Source organism: Arabidopsis thaliana (genome assembly GCF_000001735.4).
Source record: "Arabidopsis thaliana chromosome 1 sequence".
Taxonomy (NCBI): domain Eukaryota; kingdom Viridiplantae; phylum Streptophyta; class Magnoliopsida; order Brassicales; family Brassicaceae; genus Arabidopsis; species Arabidopsis thaliana.
Window position 1 is genome coordinate 6120410 of NC_003070.9, and position 21107 is coordinate 6141516.

Genomic DNA, 21107 nt, shown 5'->3' on the forward strand with positions numbered 1-21107 from the left:
TAAGATTTCTTCTTAGCCCAGTGGTATCATCACTAAATAATTCAGATCTGAACATATTGTAATGCGATTTTATAATAAGATATGTGGATTGAATATTGTCACAAAATTATAGTTTATTCATCAGTATTTCAGTCTGAACGGCTGTTTAGTTTATTTACTAGAACAGAAAAATGACGATTTATGTTTTTGTAATGATCGCAACCTTTGAATAATGTTCACTGCCATGTTTCGTAAATCTCCTCGCTATACCATATATAATATCTATACTTGATTAATTATGACTGATCTCTAACTTCTTCTTTTTGTATATAATGATAGGATTTTTTTTCCAATGGATAAGTCTATTCCAATCAAGGCAATACCGGTTGCATGTGTCAGACCAGATTTGGTAGATGACGTGACCAAAAACACATCAACGATTCCTACAATGGTTTCACCAGTTCTAACCAATATGCCATCTGCAACATCTCCTCTTCTAATGGTCCCACCTCTTCGAACAATCTGGCCATCCAACAAGGAATGGTACGATGGAGATGCTGGTCCTAGTAGTACTGGTCCAATCAAACGAGAAGCGTCCGATAATACTAATGATACAGCACACAACACATTTGCACCTCCTCCAGAAATGGTCATACCACTGATCACCATTAGGCCAAGTGATGACTCTAGCAACTATTCTTGTGATGCGGGTGCTGGTCCTAGTACTGGTCCAGTAAAACGAGGCCGTGGCCGACCAAAAGGTTCAAAAAACTCAACGCCGACGGAGCCGAAGAAGCCAAAAGTATATGATCCCAACAGCTTAAAGGTTACATCTCGTGGGAATTTCGATTCAGAGATAACCGAAGCAGAGACAGAAACTGGAAACCAGGAGATAGTTGATTCCGTTATGATGCGGTTTGATGCGGTTAGACGACGATTATGCCAAATAAACCATCCGGAAGACATCCTTACAACGGCAAGTGGCAATTGCACGAAAATGGGTGTCAAGACAAATACAAGAAGGAGAATTGGTGCAGTTCCTGGAATACACGTCGGAGATATATTCTATTACTGGGGTGAAATGTGCTTAGTGGGGCTTCACAAATCAAATTATGGTGGTATTGATTTTTTTACGGCTGCAGAGAGTGCAGTGGAAGGCCATGCTGCTATGTGTGTGGTAACAGCAGGACAATACGATGGTGAAACCGAGGGGCTTGACACGTTGATCTACAGCGGACAGGGCGGAACGGACGTGTACGGTAACGCTCGTGATCAAGAGATGAAGGGCGGGAATCTTGCACTAGAAGCAAGTGTAAGCAAAGGGAATGACGTTAGAGTCGTGAGAGGAGTGATACATCCTCATGAGAACAATCAGAAGATATATATCTACGATGGGATGTATCTGGTTTCAAAGTTCTGGACAGTGACAGGAAAATCCGGCTTCAAGGAGTTCAGATTCAAATTGGTGAGGAAACCAAACCAACCTCCTGCTTATGCAATCTGGAAAACAGTTGAAAATCTGAGGAACCATGACTTGATTGATTCAAGGCAAGGTTTTATACTTGAAGATCTTTCTTTTGGAGCTGAGCTTTTACGAGTTCCGCTCGTTAATGAAGTTGATGAAGATGACAAAACGATTCCCGAAGATTTTGATTACATCCCCTCTCAGTGTCACTCTGGTATGATGACGCATGAATTTCATTTTGATCGTCAATCACTTGGATGCCAGAATTGTCGACATCAGCCATGCATGCATCAAAACTGCACCTGCGTGCAGAGAAACGGTGACCTGCTACCGTACCATAACAACATTTTGGTTTGTCGTAAACCATTGATTTACGAGTGCGGTGGATCTTGTCCTTGCCCCGACCATTGCCCAACCCGGTTGGTTCAAACCGGTTTGAAACTCCATTTGGAAGTGTTCAAGACAAGAAACTGTGGTTGGGGTTTACGTTCTTGGGATCCAATCCGAGCCGGAACTTTTATCTGCGAGTTTGCTGGTTTGAGAAAGACAAAAGAAGAAGTAGAAGAGGATGATGATTACTTGTTCGACACGTCAAAGATTTATCAGAGGTTCAGATGGAACTACGAACCTGAGCTTTTGCTTGAAGATAGTTGGGAACAAGTCTCTGAATTTATCAATCTTCCAACACAAGTCTTGATAAGTGCTAAGGAAAAAGGGAATGTTGGTCGGTTCATGAATCACAGTTGTTCACCGAATGTTTTCTGGCAGCCTATTGAGTATGAAAACAGAGGTGATGTATATCTTCTTATCGGACTTTTTGCTATGAAGCATATTCCTCCGATGACAGAGTTAACATATGACTATGGAGTTTCATGTGTGGAGAGGAGCGAAGAAGATGAAGTACTTCTTTATAAAGGCAAGAAGACCTGTCTCTGTGGTTCAGTCAAATGTCGTGGCTCTTTTACCTGATTTGGACTTTGTATCATTTGAATTTATTGTTTTTTTAAGCTTCTTTGTTTGTTTTGCAATTGTTGTTGTTATTTTCCCCTTTTAAAAACATTAATAAAAGTAATGAATTTTGAATCATATTTTTTTGTCTAATTTTGTATTTTGTTATTTTACAAATGTTATTGGTTTTTAATTTACCAAAATTTTTGATGACTTTGATAAAATCATATATATTAAAGAAATGAAAGATTATAAATTATTGTTAAAGAGTTTTTTATAATTGTGTTTGATTAGTTTTTCACAATCTTGTAAAGTTTTTTAAACAATCTCTCTATTATGATGATACTTTCATGACTTTATTTTGAAAAGTGTAGAAATAAACCAATAATACAATAATTTAATTCATTAACAATCATAGATTTTTTTGTTTTAATTGAATAACATAAAATTTCTAATAACTTTATAAAAATATGAATCCAATAATTCTAGATTTATGAAGATTTTATATTATTTTTTATAAATCTTAAATCAATAACAGCAAACTTTAACAAACCTTTTAACAATCTTGATTAAATAACAGTATAACAAGAGATTCTCTATAACATTTTAAGTAAGTAAAATTCCGACGAAATCACAAACCAATAACATTCCTAAGATTCATTTTGATTTGGGCTTACAAATATTTTTAACATCTAAGGTTGCTTTACATAATATGAGGCTGAAATCAGAACTATCCAATAGTTTTTTATTCCTTAAATGATAAGAAAATAAGAACCCTTGTTTATATATAAACTAATGAAAGAAAAATAAAAAAGACTCTGGTTTATATATTTTTCTTCTGGTTCGTTCTTTGTCAAGTCGACTTCTTCGGGTCTCTCTCTATCTTTCCTTTGTTTGATTTTCATCTATATCTGTCTTTAATTTGGGTATTAGGGTTTTCTTGTCTGCCCTTACCTTTCCTCGTCCCTCTGGCCATCTTCCTCGGAGATTCATTTTCTTATGTAAATTCGATTTGCGTAAGAGTGTTTTGTTTTATGCCCTCGTGTGTTGATCACAAAATTGGAAAAGATTCTTTCTTCTTTCATTAGATTTTCAACATCTTGTCTGAAAAAGTATCTCGCTTTCGAAGTTGGGACCTTTCTTTTTTACTTTATATGGAAAAGCTTCCCTGTTATCATTTGTGTTTAGAATCCATCTTCTTCTGATGATGATCTTGTTTGTTTCACAAAGGTGTTCACTGGTTTTTTTTTGTACTTCTTCTCAGTAGTATTTGTCGTTGTTGTGTGAGCTATTATGAATAGAAATTCCAAAGGAAGAGCATGGTATGATAAAATCTACCGTAAATTGGCATCTCAGGTACTTTTGCTAGTTCCTAAGTCTCTCGAGTCTTTGATGGTTTAAAAAGATGTGGAGTAGAAGTTATTGAAGTCTCTTGGTTCTTATGTTGGACAGGGTAATGTTTCTTCAGGATTGGATTCTGTAAAGGATGAACCAGAGAAACTCAGGGAGGAACAAATGGAGGGGGATGGTTTTAAGGAGAAGTTATCAGACTCTGTGTTGATAGATGAGAAGCTTGAAGAGTACAGTGATTGTGATCGAACAGCAACCACTTCCCGTTCTCACACAGATCCAGTATCTTCTCAATCTACTCACCAGACCCCGGAAAGCTTTAGGACTCCAATAACATGTGATGATGATACTTTTGTATCTGTCTCTGGGATTTCTAGGGATGTTTCAAATCTAATCCCATTCGCGACAGAGACTCCAGCTTCACCTGTTCAAGAAAAAATGGCAAACACTAGATCCTTTAGCAACAACTCTGTGAAAGGTTTGTGAGTTTTCTCATCTTTTTCTACATGTTTTGGGATTGGTCTCTCTGCAGTTTTGTAAGTTTCATCATGTTCAACTCTTATTGTGTAGGTAATCAAGATGAGTTCTTCATTGAAGACTTCGATGTTGGTCCAATGGATACCATTGATTTGTATGACATGACATTTCGAGAAGACCCCTCAGATTTTGACGACAATTTGCTATATGCAATGCGTGACAGGACTAAGCAACTCAGATCATTCAAGGTTCTCTTTCATGATGTATCTGTCATAAAATTGAATACTGTTCTCCCTGTATCTTTATTCCTAATATGTTTCTTCTTTATCATAATCATCAGAGAAAAATAATGGATGCTATTAAATCGAAAAGAAGAAGAGAGAAGGAATATGAACAGCTTGCTATATGGTTCGGAGATGCAGATATGGGTTGTGATCTGGTAAACGATAAGGAACAGTCTACAACATCTATAGACTCCAAAAGCTCGCAGACAAATGTGCCAGTTGTATCAGAAGATTCTGAGTGGGAGATTTTGTAAGATATAATGTGTTCTATTTTGGTGAGACTCATGTGATGATGAATACCAATATTTAGTTTGTAACTATTACTAATATGGAAATATTTAATTCTTCTTTCTGTTCCTTCTAGTTTTGTTTACTGCTTTTAAACAATCAATTGATCCAATCAAGAAGCAAGGAACAAGCAAGTTGATTAGATCCAAAAGCAGGAGAAGAAAACATTAAATGGTTTCATTTTTCTGTACAGTAAAAAATCGCAATACAGGAATCAATCCTTTTGGGAAGAGTTATCGACTTAGTGTAATCAATCTAACTGTGCTATTGAAAGAGATCAAACAGCATGACGGTTCTGACTCTAAAGCTAAAAGACTTTCGACTTGTTGGCCTAATTACCATTATCTGATCCACGTCCTGAAGAGCTGTCACTGTCAGTATCTGCAGATTAGAAGAAAACTTATGTTAGTTGTGATGCTAATATGGTAAAAGAGCTTAACAAAAAGTTTCAACATTTACCACTAGAGCAAGATCCTGAGTCACTACTAGAACTGTTAGAACTACTTGATCCACTTGCATTGTTTTCTTGCCGAGCAGGAGATGATGTGCGAATTGCTTTTCCTGGTTTTTTACATGTCAAACAAAAATTATGGAAGGATCATTATTCCCCTGGTTTTTCTTTGTGTAGGTAAATGAATACTCCGAATTTGGTATGATGTTGTGAACTTAAAGCTTACCTGATTCAGTAACTCTCGATGTTGTGGTGCCACTTACTAAAGTGGTCTGTGAAACAAAAGAAGAAACAGTGATATTAGCCAAATACAGTAAGAGCAGAAGACCTGAATAAACAATTAGCTATGGAAATCTTACAGGTTCTTGAATACTATTGTGAACAGATTCAGCATCTCTTTCTGAACCAAATCCATGAGCCTCGTTTTTCTTGCTCAAGCTCTCCTTATACCCAGTCACAAATCTATAAAGCTCCCAAAGCGTGTTGATATCAAGACTATCAATATCCAGCTCAATCTCATCATCTTTTTGAGAGAGCTCTGGATTGCTCTTCTTTATGATCTGAACAACAGTCTCTAGTTTGTCATAAGGCAAGTCTTGAAGCTCTTCACTGAGTCTCCGTTTCTCTTCCAAGGTGAGGTCCCTGTTGTTAACAGGTGCTTCCTCTTCTTCAGCTTTCTCTGGAGCAGTAATTACAGCTTCAGGTTCCACAGGGATTGTCATAGATTCTTCTCTCTCCCAAGTCCTATTTTCAAGTACCGGAGCTGCTACTGGTGGCGGTGGAGGAGGAGGAGGAGAAGACGGGGATGGTGAAGGAACAATGGCAGGTAATGGCTCTACAATAGGAGCAATGGATGGAGCAGGAGCAGGGAACTCAATATCACGAGTTGGTTTGAACTTCCTATGAAGATTATCATACTGCATTTCAATGGATACCCATTTATCTTCAAACATGTTCAACAAAAGCTCAGCAAAACGATACACATCATGCCCAATCGGATTATACAAAATCGCATTGTTAAAAGTAAGTCTAACATCTTCAGCGAAATCCAATGGCGACTTATACAAACTTTTCCCCAACTTAGTCTTCACTGTACCCAAATCCATAGGCTCTTTAACAATATTGTGATAATCATGCAAGCCAAGTCCTTTAGCATCCACAGGGACATTGAATACCCATGCACTCTTATGCTTCATCAATTTCGTAAGCAAACTGTTACAGTTCTTAAAAATCTGAACCGTACCTTTATCAGCTCCATGCCCACTTTTCTTACCTCCTCCATTCCCTGTTTTCACCTTCTTGCTTCTCCCTACAACACCACTTTTAGCCATTGACCCACCAGGATTAGCTTCGGGATCGAACCGTTTGATCAAGCTCCTAACCTCATCAAGCTCAGATTTTAGTTTCCGCTTCAAGTTCCTAACCTCAAGCTTCGAAATCGAGCTCAGACTTATCTTCAACATGTGATGATCGTCCTCCGACGCAAACGAGTTCGAAGGAGATACAAGAGGAACAGATCGTTCCTGTCTAGAAACTCCCATTGGTTTGGGTCGGTTCTGGCTTGAGCTCCACTTATGTTTCTTCGTCTTTGAAGCTCCACCACCTGATATATGTTCAGAAGACATTCCCCTGACAACCAAATTTGGGGTTTCTCTAGGGTTTTTTGAGCTCCGAGGTACCAAGATTGAGGAATTTAAACACGAAATCGAAGATTGGTGAGATCGAAAGAGAAGAAAATTAGGGTTCAATGGTTACTTCAAAAAAAGATCGCTCTGGATTTTTTGCAAAGCTGAAAAAAAAAACTAAAGGGAAACAATGGTGAGAGCCGCGAGAATAGCGTAAGCTCACGCGCTTTAGAACCCGAGAAATTTGGGAAAACAAACACATGTGTGTAGTAAGGGAAAGTAATCTCAGGTGTCCCCCAACAATATTACCAAACCGGTACGAACCGTATATATACATAGGCTAATCAGATAAAAGTAAGAGCCATCTCCTTATCTCATTGCAAACCAAACTATCATATGCTTCTCATATCTTTCATCTCCTTACTCTTTAATGGAAGGTATCCTGTTTTTAACGTTTTTGTCTAGTCGTTTCATTAATTGGGTGGTGGGTGTTATGATTTTCGCCATGTCTTCTACTGTTTCTCTCTTTCCAAATTGAATAAGTTACCAGCTGAAAAGAATATCTTAGTAGGAATAAGCGAATCTTTCCATGAATGTTGTCCGTGAGTAGCCTTAGTACCATGTTCCAATCGGTAGAGAAATCTGCAGCTAAGAGTTTTTAAGTGAGACTCGACCAAACTTCCTTTGAGTATTGGCATGCGAAGAACAAGTGGTTTCTAGTTTCTACATGCTCTTGACAAAACACACACGAGGTATTAATCCTTACATTCCAAGTAAACAATCTATCTCTTGTAGTTAAACGGTTATGAGTTATTAGCCAAATTAGAAATTAAAAGAGTATTTTGGTGTGGCGTGCGAGAACCAGATACCTTCATACCTTCCTTATTTGGTTTTTGCTCCCGTGTTGCTTCCCATGTGTCTTTGGTGTTGAATGTGGCCTGAAATCGATCATCTTTACCTCTCCAAAGAACTACATCCTCTGTTTCGACTAGCCCTTTGGACCAAAGCTCCTCTATTAAATCCTCCGATCCATTTGGTTTAAATGTACGACTCGATGCCTTCTCCGTTTATGCGTTAGTAGTACTTCGTAAATGTTCCTTTTACGTGACGTCTAACTGCAAACCAATTCGTATTATCTCTATCTAGAATTATTTTTTTCAAAAATATACAAGGTGTACTATATAATATGATATTCATTCATATGATGATATGACAACACTATCATTTTCAATATTTACATTTCTTCCATAACCGCAAGCTAGCATGACTCAATCAAGTCAATTCAAAAGGAAATCTACGAATTTATTGAATTTGTTTCTATTTCTGGCAACTGATAAAAATAGTCATACGTATATATAAAGTCTTATTACTAGTTCACCAAATTAAAACCATGCACCCATTGACCAAAAAGCTCTTCCATAACCAGGTATACATTGCATGGAAATGTATTGATCTTTTTCAAATTCAAGAATAGTCTATATATATATATATATATTAATAATTAGGTGTTGAACAATTCACAAAACTAAAACCTTTGACCTATTAACACAAATGGCTCAATCATCTGGACACGTTTCTTATGTGGCGGTTACGGTTCCAATAGCTATTGTCATGACAGTGTTGTGCTTGTTTCTAGCCAACGCCGTGACCTATGCCCGGAGACCGACCACCTACATTGTGGGAGGCGACGATGGTTGGGATCCGGTTGTTCCGATGGACACTTGGGCACGAGGCAAAACCTTTTATGCTGGTGATATTCTCGGTATGTATCAATGATCTTAAAAAAAATCTTGGTACGGTAGTGTGATTGATAAACCATATCCATCATACTTTAATATTGGCTTAACTTTAATCTGCTAAGACAATAAATTTATATTGGTATATTCATGGTGATACATTGCAGAATTCAAATACGATTATCAGAGATTTAATTTGATTGTGGTAAACCGAACTGGTTATGAAACTTGTGAAGCGAACGTTGGAGCGATAGAATATTCGTCCGGAGACGATAAGATCCAGCTTAATTACGGTTATAATTATTTCATCGGAACATATACTCCCGAGGATTGTACCACCGGTTTAAAAATGGCCATCAAAGCATTGGCTCCAAGATAAATTAAATGAAGCAACTTATTATAACAATGATAAGTGGAATGATTAGTGTTTTCGTACGTAGTGTTGGAGTTATTTGTAACAGTTTAAAATGTTAGATTAATAAATATCTTATTAAAATTCATTTGCGTTTTAATTAGTAGCTTTTCACTTTATAAATAATCTAATGATATCTAGTTTATGTGCTCAAAACGTAAATATTCTTAGGTTATATATTTTCTGTTCTAAAATAAAATCTAATGATGTAGAATCTCGTTCTTTGTAATCAACAAAAGTGAAATATTTATAACAAGTTCTTAGATTGAATCTGTCTTAAATTATCAAACTAAAGCAAGTTTTAGTCTCTCTTTTTTTTCTTTCATAATATTCGTTCTTACCAAAAACTTGTAATAAATATCATGGGATCGATATTTTGACTCTACGATCTCACATGGAAAGACAAAATAAATGACGAGGAAAACAGAAACCGGATCAAGATTCAGAGAATTGTGACTTGATCCACTTGGCACACATGCATAGATATATAGTCACAGCATGGATAGTAGTATACATACACATTTACACAGTACCATTGTTATGTATATATTGAATCTTAATAAAGGAACTGTCCAGATTGAATGATCAGGTAAGATCAAGGAATAGATAGACACGAACAGGATCCACGTGTTCAGCTTCAGACACTCTCATATCACATCTGTCTCCTAATTGCTTCCACTTTGCTTCTTTTAAGCTCTCTCTCTTCAAGTCTTCTTCTCTTGCCTTTTCTTCCTTCTTCTTTATCCATTAAGGTTTGATCCTCTCACTTAAATTAGGGTTATATATGGCTACATCTGCTAGAAGAGCATATGGATTCGGGAGAGCTGACGAGGCGACTCACCCGGACTCCATTAGAGCCACTTTGGCTGAGTTTCTTTCCACGTTCGTCTTCGTCTTTGCTGGAGAAGGCTCAATCCTCGCTCTAGGTTAGTAGTTTATACATACATAGGGTCATAGGGAATATCCCCCCAAAAATATATACATTTTCAGCTATATACTGTTAGCATCTTTACTTGAGAGAGTATTAGTCAAAACAAACACTAGTACTCTAGTAGTATAGCTCCTACACAAACTTATTTATATAATCAATTTTAGAATTTGTTTTAATAAGGAATGAATATATAAGACTTCCTTTGAATTTAGTTATAGTGAATGTTATCGTTGGAACTATGCATAATCATGCATGCATGTGTGATATGAACTATGTTATATGTGTTATTGGACAGACAAGTTGTATTGGGACACGGCGGCTCACACGGGGACAAACACGCCTGGAGGGTTAGTTCTGGTGGCGTTAGCTCATGCATTGGCCTTGTTCGCGGCTGTTTCTGCAGCCATCAATGTCTCTGGTGGCCACGTCAACCCCGCTGTCACTTTTGCTGCTCTAATCGGAGGCAGGATCTCGGTCATTCGAGCTATCTACTATTGGGTTGCTCAGCTTATAGGTGCTATCCTCGCTTGTCTCTTGTTGAGGCTTGCCACTAATGGCTTGGTATATTACTTCTCATCAATCTCTATATATTACTATTGTCTTTTTGGTACAGTTTTGTGTTGAACCAAGAACTTTGTATATATCTCTGTAAATATATGCTCATGAATGAATGTGATTCTCTGTGATGCAGAGACCAGTAGGTTTCCATGTAGCATCAGGAGTTAGTGAGCTTCATGGGCTACTGATGGAGATCATACTTACATTTGCTTTGGTTTATGTTGTCTACTCGACCGCAATCGATCCAAAGAGGGGGAGTATTGGGATCATAGCGCCACTAGCCATCGGGCTCATAGTTGGGGCAAACATTTTGGTGGGAGGACCTTTCGATGGAGCCTCTATGAATCCGGCTAGAGCCTTTGGTCCAGCATTAGTGGGATGGAGGTGGAGTAACCATTGGATCTATTGGGTTGGACCGTTCATTGGTGGTGCACTCGCCGCACTGATCTATGAGTACATGATCATCCCCAGCGTGAACGAACCTCCTCACCACAGTACCCACCAACCATTGGCTCCGGAAGATTACTAGACCGGAGCAGTCTTCATGTAGAGGGTTCTCTCTTTGTATAAATAGTCTCTGTGTTTGCTTGTGTTGTTTGTCTCTTTACTTGTTTTGTTTTCCTGCCATTTCCTATGTATAATTGAGTCCACACCAAAATCTGTTTTCTTGTATTGTATATCTTACAGAATAATAAAGATTTTCAATGATCGGATAAATATGGGGACATCTATGGCTTTCTCTCACATCTCTGTACATATGTAACAATGCCTAACTTCCTCTGTTTCTATAAATCAGTTTTTGCATCTGAAACCTGCAAAAGCTTCTTCCTTCTCATGTTAAGAAGGTCCTCTCATCTTTTCAACAATCTGTCTACTCTTCTCCTCCATGTGACGCCTCTTCTCCTCCAATTTCTCCCCCATTTTCTTCCCAAGATCCAACATTCTTGCTCTTCTTCCCTGTTTTTTCCCCCTTGAATCATCTTCTTCGCTTGAAGCTACAGACCTAGATGGTGACTGAACAGCAGAAACCTCTCTGCTACTCCCTCTTGAGTTCGTCTCCTGCTTGTTACTGCTGCTGGGTACCAGTAGTGGAGTTTTCAGTTCTTCCAAGGATTTATCATTCTCTATTGTTACAGTTGTGGAGTTTGACAATGGCGTAGACATAATAGCTTCTGCTTCAGTATTCTGTTTCTGGAAAGCAGTGGCCGCTTTCTGCACTTGCTCAGACTGAGCACAGGAGGAAGAAGCCAATGTCCCTATTTCAGAAATAATCTTCTGGGTGGCGTTTGCAGTTCTCTGCATTTGCTCAGCTTGAAGACATGAGAACGAAGTCGGTGGCTTGTCAGATTTAGATCTCGCTTCTGTTGCATGGGAGGTATTGTGATCGTTTTCTTGATTCAGCCACATGAATGGAGCGGCTTTGCGTTGAACCCAATCATCTTTTTCAGCAATCATCCAAGGAATCGTTAGGCTTTCACAGTTGGGAAGAACCACCGCTTCTCGTATTGCCGTCTACAGAATCATAATGTTATCACATTCTGTCAGCTCAAAGTCCTCTAGAGAACAAAAGAAGAGAATCACAAAGGAGAAAGAAACTGTACCTTAAACCGGTTGATCAAGAACATTGCAACATGGCTGTTGGTGATTTTGTGTTCCCCAACAGAAGATGCGAGATCGAATTCGATATCCGGCATGCTCGTGAATCCAAACCATAATTGATCAGAAGGAGGCGGCTTCATGTGTACCCGCAGTGTCCCTCGAAGAGAAGACACCCGTATTGACAAAGAGATAGGCACCTGCATTTGAGAAACAGAGATTTCTAGAAAACCATATTGAGACATGAATGACTAGAAAAGCAAAACATAAGAACCCAAAAAAGGTTATGAGGAGAACTAAGGATAGGTTATATCAAGCCAACAAGCAAAATAAAGAATAATCTTGTGGATGTTTAGGAAAAGGAGAATCAACCTGAGAAACTTGTTCAGCAATTGTTTTAAGAATAGACTTCCACCTGGATACACCATTTGGAGCTGCCTTCGTACCTCTTGAGCTCTTGGATTCATCTGCAACCAACAGAAAGATGGTAAGAAATCAATCGTAATTATCACCTTGAGAAAAAGTTTTGAACAGGAATCACGCTCGCATGATCTCTGTGGGTTAAACTAGAAAAGACTGCATTAATCCACATTAAGTAAACATTGAACTAGCCTGCTTTATTGGCTCCACCATTTTTCACTTCTCCTGCATTAACAGTTTCCACAGGGAAGACTAATTGCTTTTCAAAATCTTCAACACCTTCAGCAAAATTTGACGGGACTACCCCTGAAGACCTTGGCTGCAACCTTGTATCGGTTATGCCTTGTTGCAGATCCACCTCACGGATGTCAACCCGTGTTTCAACGTCAATCACCACGTCACCAGAGTATTCAATATCTAGTTCGAATGCCCACACACCACTCATCTCCATTGGAAGAACCCGTGTAGCATGTATATGAGGTGGGAGATTTCCAGTGTCAACATCGGAGCAGATTAGTTCGCCTATGTAGCTCGGAGTCCTCATGTTAGATAACAACCGCTGTTTAAAACCAAAATGTTACATCTTTGTTTTGTTATAGAAATCAAATCATCTCAAATTTCTAAGTTCATCCTAAGGTTCAGAATCATGAAAAGTGCAGACCTGAATTCGTGCTTGCACTGAATTCTTCACTCCTGTTTTCCGTTTGAGATCGAAAAATAGCCTAGAAATGAGCAAGTTCAACGCTAATGTTCCTTCATCCATGTCAACCTTTTCTTCAGAGTCTCCATCTGAAACCCCAGAAAGATGACTGACCCCAGAAATATGACTGCTATGGCTCACAGAACGTGAAAAAATAGGCACATCAGTATCATCTGTCATATTATTCTTTCCTGGAAAGCACTTCCCTGAGCTACTTCCATGATGTGAATAGGTTTTCCTGTCTTCACGATTTGATCGCTTTCTAGAAAATTTCTTCAAGAACAAGCGAACCTTTGAGGATGAACCATCCGTTCTGTTCCCTTTGTCAAGTGTCTCAAAACTAAAGCCAAGTGATGGTTTCATAAATGAAGGATATGCAACATTAAGAGAAGTCACATAATTACGGAAATCTTCTTTCAATTTGGTGGAGTACCAAATAAACCTTTCCTGATTTTCACAAGAAGCAAGACGAAGGGCTTTACACCATGATTCCTTTTCCCAAGAAGTCTCCAGATAGATGTAAAACACCTGGTTTCCCTTGTATAAGGCTGGAGAAATCTTGCTTTCAACTTTTATTGGAAACCTTTTGGCCCTAAGAAACAAAAGAAAACAAAACTTCATGATCATAAGAAGTTCCACTTAATCATTAAAAAAGGGTCATAAAGAAAGAGGTGGTACCATTTTCTTGTAGGGAGATCAGAGCCTGAAACAGCCTCAATACTGCAACCTATTAAAGAAACGGTAGTCTCACTCTGAGTGCTATCAGCATCTGACAAGATAAGCTTGTGATCTTTGATTCGAGCGAACTTTCGAAGTGGATGAATCTCCAATAAGCCTCTCTTCCTCTTCTGCTCTTTTGGTAACTTTTCCTTCATCCAGTTCTTCAGACCTTCATCCAATTCCAAAATCCATACCACTCCCTGAAAATAGATACAAAACTTCATTACAGACATTGAGAAAGAAACCCAAAATGGCAGAAACAGATATTGTCTGGCTCCTAACTTCAACTACAATTCAAACGGTCTCGATTGAAAGTTGGTGACTTTAATAATCAATGGACCCTAAGAGCCACTTTAGCTACAATCTCAATCGAAATTTCCAATGAAACGAACTCAATTCTCACAACGGAAGCAACATGCACGCACACATTTCAGAATTAAGACCCAGAATTCAGTTTTCTAAAAGATAATATCTTTAGAGAAGGAACAAAACCCAGAATTCTTCTCTCTAAGAAACAAAACCCTTAAGAAACTCAAAAAGAGGAATTAAGAGCGATCACCTGTTTGTTGATACAGAAATCGATGGATTCGCGAGGATTAAAATCCTTGATAGATGGATCAGAGACGGGTTTTGACTCAATACGATCTCTCTTGCGATTCAATCGCTTCAGGAGATACATAAATCCCGCAGCTTCAGCGGATAAGACGGCGAGAATTCCCAGGAAAAATCCAGAGAGGAACACCACGAAACCCACAAACGAAAACATCTCCCGGAAGCTCTGAAACCGTCCTCTGGTGGCGAGGAAATGTGGTGAGAGAAGGAAGCAAAAGGAGGAGAAAGATTCGAGGCGTTGAAGTTGTTCATGTCAGTGTAGAAGAACAAGGACAAGTCAAAAATAAGAGAGGAAGAGAAACTCTGGGATTAGCCATCATTCATCTCTGGAACCTCAATTCCAACTTCCAACCAAATATTTTTTGTCCTAAGATTAACATTTTTAATTACTGTCTACTGTTGGTTCAATTAAAAACTCCATTACATAGAGAAATTTTAAATCAAATTTCGTAAATAATCTTTTTTTTTTAATGGGTTACCTTTTCTTTGTTTTTGCAGAATTAAGGTGCCAAAACAAAATCTAGTATATATGTGGTCAAAGTATATGATTTTACAAAATATAGATAATATGGATAATTTAGAAAGCTAAATTTGGTTCAAAATAACCAAAACAGTGAATGGTATAATCGTAATTAAGGAACAAGTTTTCGCGGGTGATGTATGGCGAAACCACTCAACTATATATATGATCTCTAGTTCTTTTTGTCTAAAACATTTTTTGGTACCAGAGAAAAGTTAATAATTTTGTTTAGGTTTAGCAAATGTTGACCCTTTCTTCGGCTGTAACGACGAACCAATTTACATAAAAAGGAAAACATTGACAGATATGTTTGGACAACAAAGTTATCTGGTCAGATATCCATACAAACATAAAACACATCCTAGAAAAAAAAACTTGAGACAATACTCATAGGTTTCATTTCCATAATCTCTCACAAAACAAAAAAAACTTCCTTCTCATAAAGCCAAAAACAAGCCTAATTCTCTTTATTTTCCACGGGTTCAAGCAGAAGGAAACGAAACCTCTACATTTCGAGTTGCTATATACCTAAGATTCTTAAAACAACTAAAAACAGAGCAAAAAAACAGAGTCTTGGCTAAGAAAACAACTAAAAACAGAGCAAAAAAACAGAGTCTTGGCTCTCTTTTTTTGGATCTACAAGCTCATGTTCATGGAGAAGAAGCTATGGTCATGGTGATCTTGAACATTAAGCTGTTTCAGCCACGAATCAGCTGCACTGCGAAGATAAACTATACGTCCTTGGTCACCACATTCTTGATTCCTCCACAAATCTCCTTGCAATTTGTAACTAACTAAACCAAAAGGAGCCAAAGGTATACTCTTGGTCACCGGTCCTTCATCAAAACACAATGTTTCTTCTTTCATGGTTTCGTTAATCTCATCGTCTCCCTCTATCAAGTTACCTATGAAGTCGAACATCAAAAAGCTAGTTGTTTCAAAGTTTGCACCAAGATATGTCTAAAGCTGAGAAATTTTATAACAAGAAAAATCCTTGCAAGTTGTATGCTATAACAACAGTATATACAAATACCTTGGAAAGCCGAAGATAAAGTATGATAACTCAAGAAACATGTCGATAAATCTTTATCGGTCTTCCGAGAGGGAATGTGGTAAATTGGATACCTAAATCCGCATTAAAAGTTCAAGATTTTATCATCATCGAGGCCAGAAACCAATTGCAAATCAAATACGCATAGAATTTCTATACTTACCAAGCAATGGCCAACCAACTTGCTGGAGACAAATCAACACTCCTTAGAGTCGAAAGTCCCGGATACTTCTCAGCCAATTCATTTACCTAAAACAAACCCAAAGAAGGGAGAAAAAAATTGTAAGCTAGTTAGGTTTTTGATGCAAGATGAAGAGAATGAGGTCACAAAATTTGAAATGGATGAGAACCTTAGCGGTAAGAGGAACACGCAAGTGCGGTTTAACGGACTCAAAGTACTGAAAATCAATAGAACCGAGCTTATCTCGCATCAATGAAGAAGTACCATCGATCTCATAACCCGAATCATCAGAAACAGAATCCCATATTTTGCTAGAACCACTGCTCATTGACCTAGACAACTTCTCAATCTCACTATCATCACTCCAACATTCACTCTCACAATCAACCACATCACTATGAATCCTGCAAAAACCAATGATTCACTCCTCAAGTTCCTTGACACTGACACATATATAGAACAACACTCTTTATATGTAATAGATCAAACCTAGAAATGGCTGTAGATTTGTTAGTATAGATTTGAATGGCGGATAGATACGGGACATAGTACTGCATAACGGATTCACCATTGTTTAAGTCGACCTTTGATCCAAGTCCATACGCGCTTGGCTCATCAAAACAGTCCCAAAGATCACTAAGCCTGAAATATTCAATCTCATCTTTGTTCTCATGGATCCACAAACTGTTCAAATCATTCTTGCAGCTCTGCAAATTAACATCAAAGTTTAAGTAGCTTTTTAAACAATTAAAGCCCATGTGTTTAGTGATATAAAGCTAACTATACTCCACATATTAAATACTGTTCATAAATATACACCACATGCAATTAATCGCACATTTAATTACAATAGTTGCTGAAAGAGACAGTCATCTAATGGCATAAAGACGACGAAGGCACATTCACACAGGAATATACCTTGGTAAATCCAGAATATTCAAACCAATTTCAGTATAAGACATTTTTTATGATTTTGATTTTTTTCTCTATTACATTTTCAATACACAAATTGCTGTCGTAAGGTTTCCACGTGGTGAAAGAAAACTTCACGAAATGGGACATAAAATGCTAAATTTTCTTTGTCCTTATTTCAAATTTCAACAAATTCTTATTTAATAATTGTATTGTCAATATCTAACTAATTAAAAACACGAGATTTTGGGGAATTTGTTTTAACTAAAATGATTAGTTGAAAACCAGCAAAAATGCTTTGACGCGGATTCTCGGAAGCGAAACAAAAATCACACCAATTGAAAAAACTTTTTTTTTTTTTTTTGATCATTGCCAATAGAAGAAACTTAGAAACAGTTAGTAGTTTTTTAAAAAATATCATAAAATAGATTACCTGTGATAAAGAGAAAGAAGGAGGTTTTGGAGTGATTCCTCTGAGAAATCTTTCAAGGTTTGATCGGAGTTTCGTCGACGATGATGACCACCACCACATTCTCTCTCCCACCATCTCTCTAAATATTAGATGACTATATTAAACAGCTTAGGCTCTCTCTTAGAAAATTTAAAGAAAAACAAGAACTCGTAGATGAGTTTACTGAATTTAGATGAAATCTTTTAGGGGAAGAAAGTGGTAGCAAGGTTTGAATGAAGGTTTTTGGAGTATGATTTGCTTCTATTTATTATTGCAAGAAAGAAAGAAAGAAAAACGAACACGACCAAAAGCTTCTCTCTCTCCTCTGGCTCTTTCTCTCTTTTTTCACTTATCGTAATCTTTTTTATTTTGTCTGGTAAGTAATTTAGCAATTGACCATATCTCTCCTTTTGTCCAAAAAAAAAAAAAAAAAAAAACCATATCTCTCCTTTCTCTCTTTCCCTCTTTAAGATCTTCTTATCGTTAATCTTTTTTACTTTTGTTAGGTAACTAATTTTCCATTAGATATTTCAAAGTGAGCATGTTTTAAAAATAAACTCTAATAATACCAAGTTTGTTTCAAATTTAGAAGAATCGGCAAAGCTTTGTATTTTTTTTGTTCGTGAAATGATGTCAACAAATTATATTCAAAGCAAAATGGCTAAAAATATTTTTGTTGTCAGTTTTTAAAATTGAACCTTTTCTGTTCACATTTATTTATCTATTTATCATTTTCTCATTTTCAATCATCATGTTATAAAACAAAACCAAAGAAATTTGATATTTATAAACATATATGATATGTCGATATATAGCTGAACTTTGACGTTTGGAATTTAACAGGCCACAAGACATATATCAGTCGACATAAAGTTTGTAGAGTGGCAATCTTAGTCACCTCTCCCATGAACAAACCTTTGATAGGCAATATATGTATCATCTTTCCATATTTGGGGTTCCATGAGTCTAGCTCCCAAAATGATTATGAGTCTTAATCCTATTATGAACATAGTTAAGAGCATGCATGACGACATTGACTTCTTAGTTCTTATATGGATTGGAGCCAGTCAAATGATTTCCCAATATTCAAGAAGATAAAAGTTATTTTTTTCTATTATTTCAGCTAAATCAACAAAATCTAGAGCATTTTTATTTTACCAACTAGCAAAAACTATAACATAGAGCTAAAAGAATGTTGTATGTGGTGACAGTGGTGATGGTCTTTATTTCCGGCAAAATAATAGTCTTCTAGAAACAGTCAAAATCGTATTTCGTACAATGTGACCATCATTTTTATAATATTTTTTGTTTGATAAAGAATTTTGAAAGAATTGATGAGTGAAAACGAAACCAGAGATTGTACTTACTGTGTGCAAGAGAGTGATGGGTTAATCTGGTCTCCACATGTCGTCGAAGCTGCGTCGATCTCTCGCGTTTTACTTATCTCTTCTATTTTGTTTTCTTCCTTATCTTGTCTTTTCTTTTCTTTACTTCACCCGACAACAACTCATCGTTTACTCATCAGCGATATCATTTAATTTACTCTCATCTAATCTAATTTTAAACCGCTAGTTTGTAAAACAAACTCTTCCAAAAAGAAACTTTACGATCACAAATTCGAAGAAACACTACTATTTTTGATTAAAAAGAGATAAATTATTAGTTAATATACTTTAGTTAAAGTCTCTACCGGAGACATGGTTTCTTTAGGTTGAGTCACGTGTTTTGGTTCCTTCTCGTCGTTTTCCTCGTTTCTTATATTATTTTTATAATCAAATCATTTCGGACCGTACGATGCGACGGATACAAATAAACGTATCATTTCACTTTTCTCGTCTTTGCGGTGGTTTAACTTTTGTTTGTGTGATAACTAATCTATCATATTGAATGATTTTAAGAACGAAAAGGTAAGTAAAAGCTATTTTTGAAAAATACAGTAGTATGTATTCGTTTCTTCTTCCTCAGTCTGTAAGTAAACACGGATTCAATAGTGAAAAGAAAAAAGAAAACACGGATTCAATTATTGAGCACTAATTGGTTAAAGGCCCATTATGTTCCATTTTGTTTTTTGGGCTTTGACTCTTTTGTCACACATGCGTTGACGTAGTAGAATTTTATAAACATTTTAGCCCAATATAACATTCTTTCAGCATCTTGATCCTTCCTGTATGATAAAATTAAAAATCGCCATGAATCTTTGGAAATCAACAAAGGGCCAGAACTTATAAGAATATTTGTTTTGATTATTAAGGTCTATAAATGTCTGTCAAACAAAAATGCATGTATTGTCTATATCATCAAAGTATGAATATCCAATACTGTTAAAATATTTATTTATCCGCATAAATACAAATACCTCTGAATATAGTTTTTATTTGGATTAAATACTAGAATTTAATTAAGAATTAATTGTCTAAATAACCCTAAAAAATAAAATAAAATTACAAACAGGCATTTACGTAACGTAATGACTTACAGAAACAAGCACTTTTATCTTTGCAAAATAACGGATTTACCTTCATTCATCCACAATATTACAATAATAGCTGAGACTTTTGACGACGACTATGGTGAACTCCGGCCATAGAAACTCAAATGACGGTGTGATAAACGAAAAATCGTGAAAGACATGACTCGAATCTGAAACAGTTGTGTAAGGATCTCTCTGTCACCGTTGGCATATAAATACCATTGTTTCTCTCCTTTAGATTCCAAATTTCTGTTTTAATCACACTCTCTGTTGTTGCAGTTTAGATCTATTTCTGAAATCTCAATAGAAATCTTTCCCGATTCGTTTGTATGTGATCTGGTTTTTGTAAATAGCCATTATCGGGAGAAATTATGTTGAAATCAATTTCTCCTTTGTCACGTCGAGATCAACTTCTCTGATATTTTCCTTCATCATTTCCTATTACATCTCACAACTCTAAGAATATCTTCTCTGCAATCTCAATGTCAATCACAATTCATCAATTCCAAACACAAATCTTTTTCTTCTCCTAACTATCACAAAATTAGATGAGTGTTTATGATTAGAACCCTTGGGTTCCATATATACTATCTCATTAGGGTTTAGATTTTGCTTGTATTCTCTTAATTTTGTTTGATTAAAATCGATTTCAAGGTTTCTGTAAATAAATAAATACAAATTGAAGAAGAAGAACGATGGAGAAGAAGCATGAACAATGAAACAGGGGCAAATCGTAAGTTGGCATATCTGAAAGTTTCTTTTTTCAAATCCCATCTCAAAAATGGTTACCGAGAGGAAGCAAATGTTTTTGGTCGACGGAGTAACGTGGTGGTGGTGGTCGAGAAAGAAGAAAGAAGGAGATGATACAGATGACAGGGGTAAAACAGTCTTTTTCCCTAGCACAAAGTACTCTTTTTCAAAATCCAACACAGAAAAACCTAAATTCAAAGATTTGGCAAAAAAAAGCCCT

The 21107-nt window shown here is 36.8% G+C and overlaps 7 protein-coding genes and 1 long non-coding RNA gene across 14 annotated transcripts; 4 read left to right on the forward strand and 4 right to left on the reverse strand.

Annotated features, from left to right (window-relative positions):
- Positions 1-331: 331 nt before the first annotated feature.
- SUVH7 (histone-lysine N-methyltransferase, H3 lysine-9 specific SUVH3-like protein) lies at positions 332-2413 on the forward strand (the record flags this gene model as incomplete). The annotated part of the gene is made up of 1 exon (NM_101640.1): positions 332-2413. One exon carries the CDS (start codon positions 332-334, stop codon positions 2411-2413), a length of 2082 nt encoding a protein of 693 aa, NP_564036.1.
- Positions 2414-3157: 744 nt separating this feature from the next.
- On the forward strand, positions 3158-4930 carry AT1G17780 (uncharacterized protein). Of its 6 annotated transcripts, none has more exons than NM_001332320.1 (5): positions 3213-3408; positions 3657-3748; positions 3845-4220; positions 4313-4467; positions 4560-4860. In NM_001332320.1, the coding sequence occupies exons 2-5, from the start codon at positions 3686-3688 to the stop codon at positions 4755-4757; spliced, it is 792 nt and encodes a 263-aa protein (NP_001323034.1). In that variant the 5' UTR covers positions 3213-3408; positions 3657-3685; the 3' UTR covers positions 4758-4860. The 6 variants fall into 6 exon arrangements, with proteins under 6 accessions (NP_973852.1, NP_001323034.1, NP_001323037.1 ...); NM_001332323.1 differs by having other exon boundaries at positions 3223-3263; NM_202123.3 differs by having other exon boundaries at positions 3158-3748; positions 4560-4930.
- On the reverse strand, positions 4869-7158 carry AT1G17790 (DNA-binding bromodomain-containing protein). The gene is made up of 4 exons (NM_101642.3): positions 5602-7158; positions 5469-5514; positions 5251-5352; positions 4869-5172 (listed from the first exon to the last, which is right to left on the reverse strand). The coding sequence occupies exons 1-4, from the start codon at positions 6865-6867 to the stop codon at positions 5123-5125; spliced, it is 1464 nt and encodes a 487-aa protein (NP_564037.1). The 5' UTR covers positions 6868-7158; the 3' UTR covers positions 4869-5122.
- A 1255-nt stretch (positions 7159-8413) lies between these two features.
- Positions 8414-9099, forward strand: ENODL22 (early nodulin-like protein 22). The gene is made up of 2 exons (NM_101643.3): positions 8414-8629; positions 8771-9099. The coding sequence occupies exons 1-2, from the start codon at positions 8419-8421 to the stop codon at positions 8980-8982; spliced, it is 423 nt and encodes a 140-aa protein (NP_173222.1). The 5' UTR covers positions 8414-8418; the 3' UTR covers positions 8983-9099.
- A 516-nt stretch (positions 9100-9615) lies between these two features.
- Positions 9616-11218, forward strand: BETA-TIP (beta-tonoplast intrinsic protein). The gene is made up of 3 exons (NM_101644.3): positions 9616-9941; positions 10242-10507; positions 10638-11218. Exons 1-3 carry the CDS (start codon positions 9800-9802, stop codon positions 11031-11033), a joined length of 804 nt encoding a protein of 267 aa, NP_173223.1. The 5' UTR covers positions 9616-9799; the 3' UTR covers positions 11034-11218.
- On the reverse strand, positions 10655-14936 carry AT1G05333. Its single transcript, NR_138879.1, has one exon — positions 10655-11116. It is a non-coding gene; the product is annotated as an other RNA (long non-coding RNA).
- AT1G17820 (testis-expressed sequence 2-like protein (DUF2404)) lies at positions 11128-14936 on the reverse strand. 2 transcript variants are annotated; one of them, NM_101645.3, is made up of 7 exons: positions 14500-14936; positions 13899-14140; positions 13182-13812; positions 12713-13079; positions 12473-12567; positions 12106-12300; positions 11128-12016 (listed from the first exon to the last, which is right to left on the reverse strand). In NM_101645.3, exons 1-7 carry the CDS (start codon positions 14704-14706, stop codon positions 11342-11344), a joined length of 2412 nt encoding a protein of 803 aa, NP_173224.2. In that variant the 5' UTR covers positions 14707-14936; the 3' UTR covers positions 11128-11341. The 2 variants fall into 2 exon arrangements, 1 of the variants encoding a protein (NP_173224.2); NR_138880.1 differs by having other exon boundaries at positions 11145-12016.
- A 405-nt stretch (positions 14937-15341) lies between these two features.
- Positions 15342-18091, reverse strand: AT1G17830 (hypothetical protein (DUF789)). The gene is made up of 6 exons (NM_101646.3): positions 17650-18091; positions 16794-17011; positions 16474-16708; positions 16287-16372; positions 16106-16197; positions 15342-15977 (listed from the first exon to the last, which is right to left on the reverse strand). Exons 1-6 carry the CDS (start codon positions 17761-17763, stop codon positions 15709-15711), a joined length of 1014 nt encoding a protein of 337 aa, NP_564038.1. The 5' UTR covers positions 17764-18091; the 3' UTR covers positions 15342-15708.
- Between the last annotated feature and the right edge of the window lie 3016 nt (positions 18092-21107).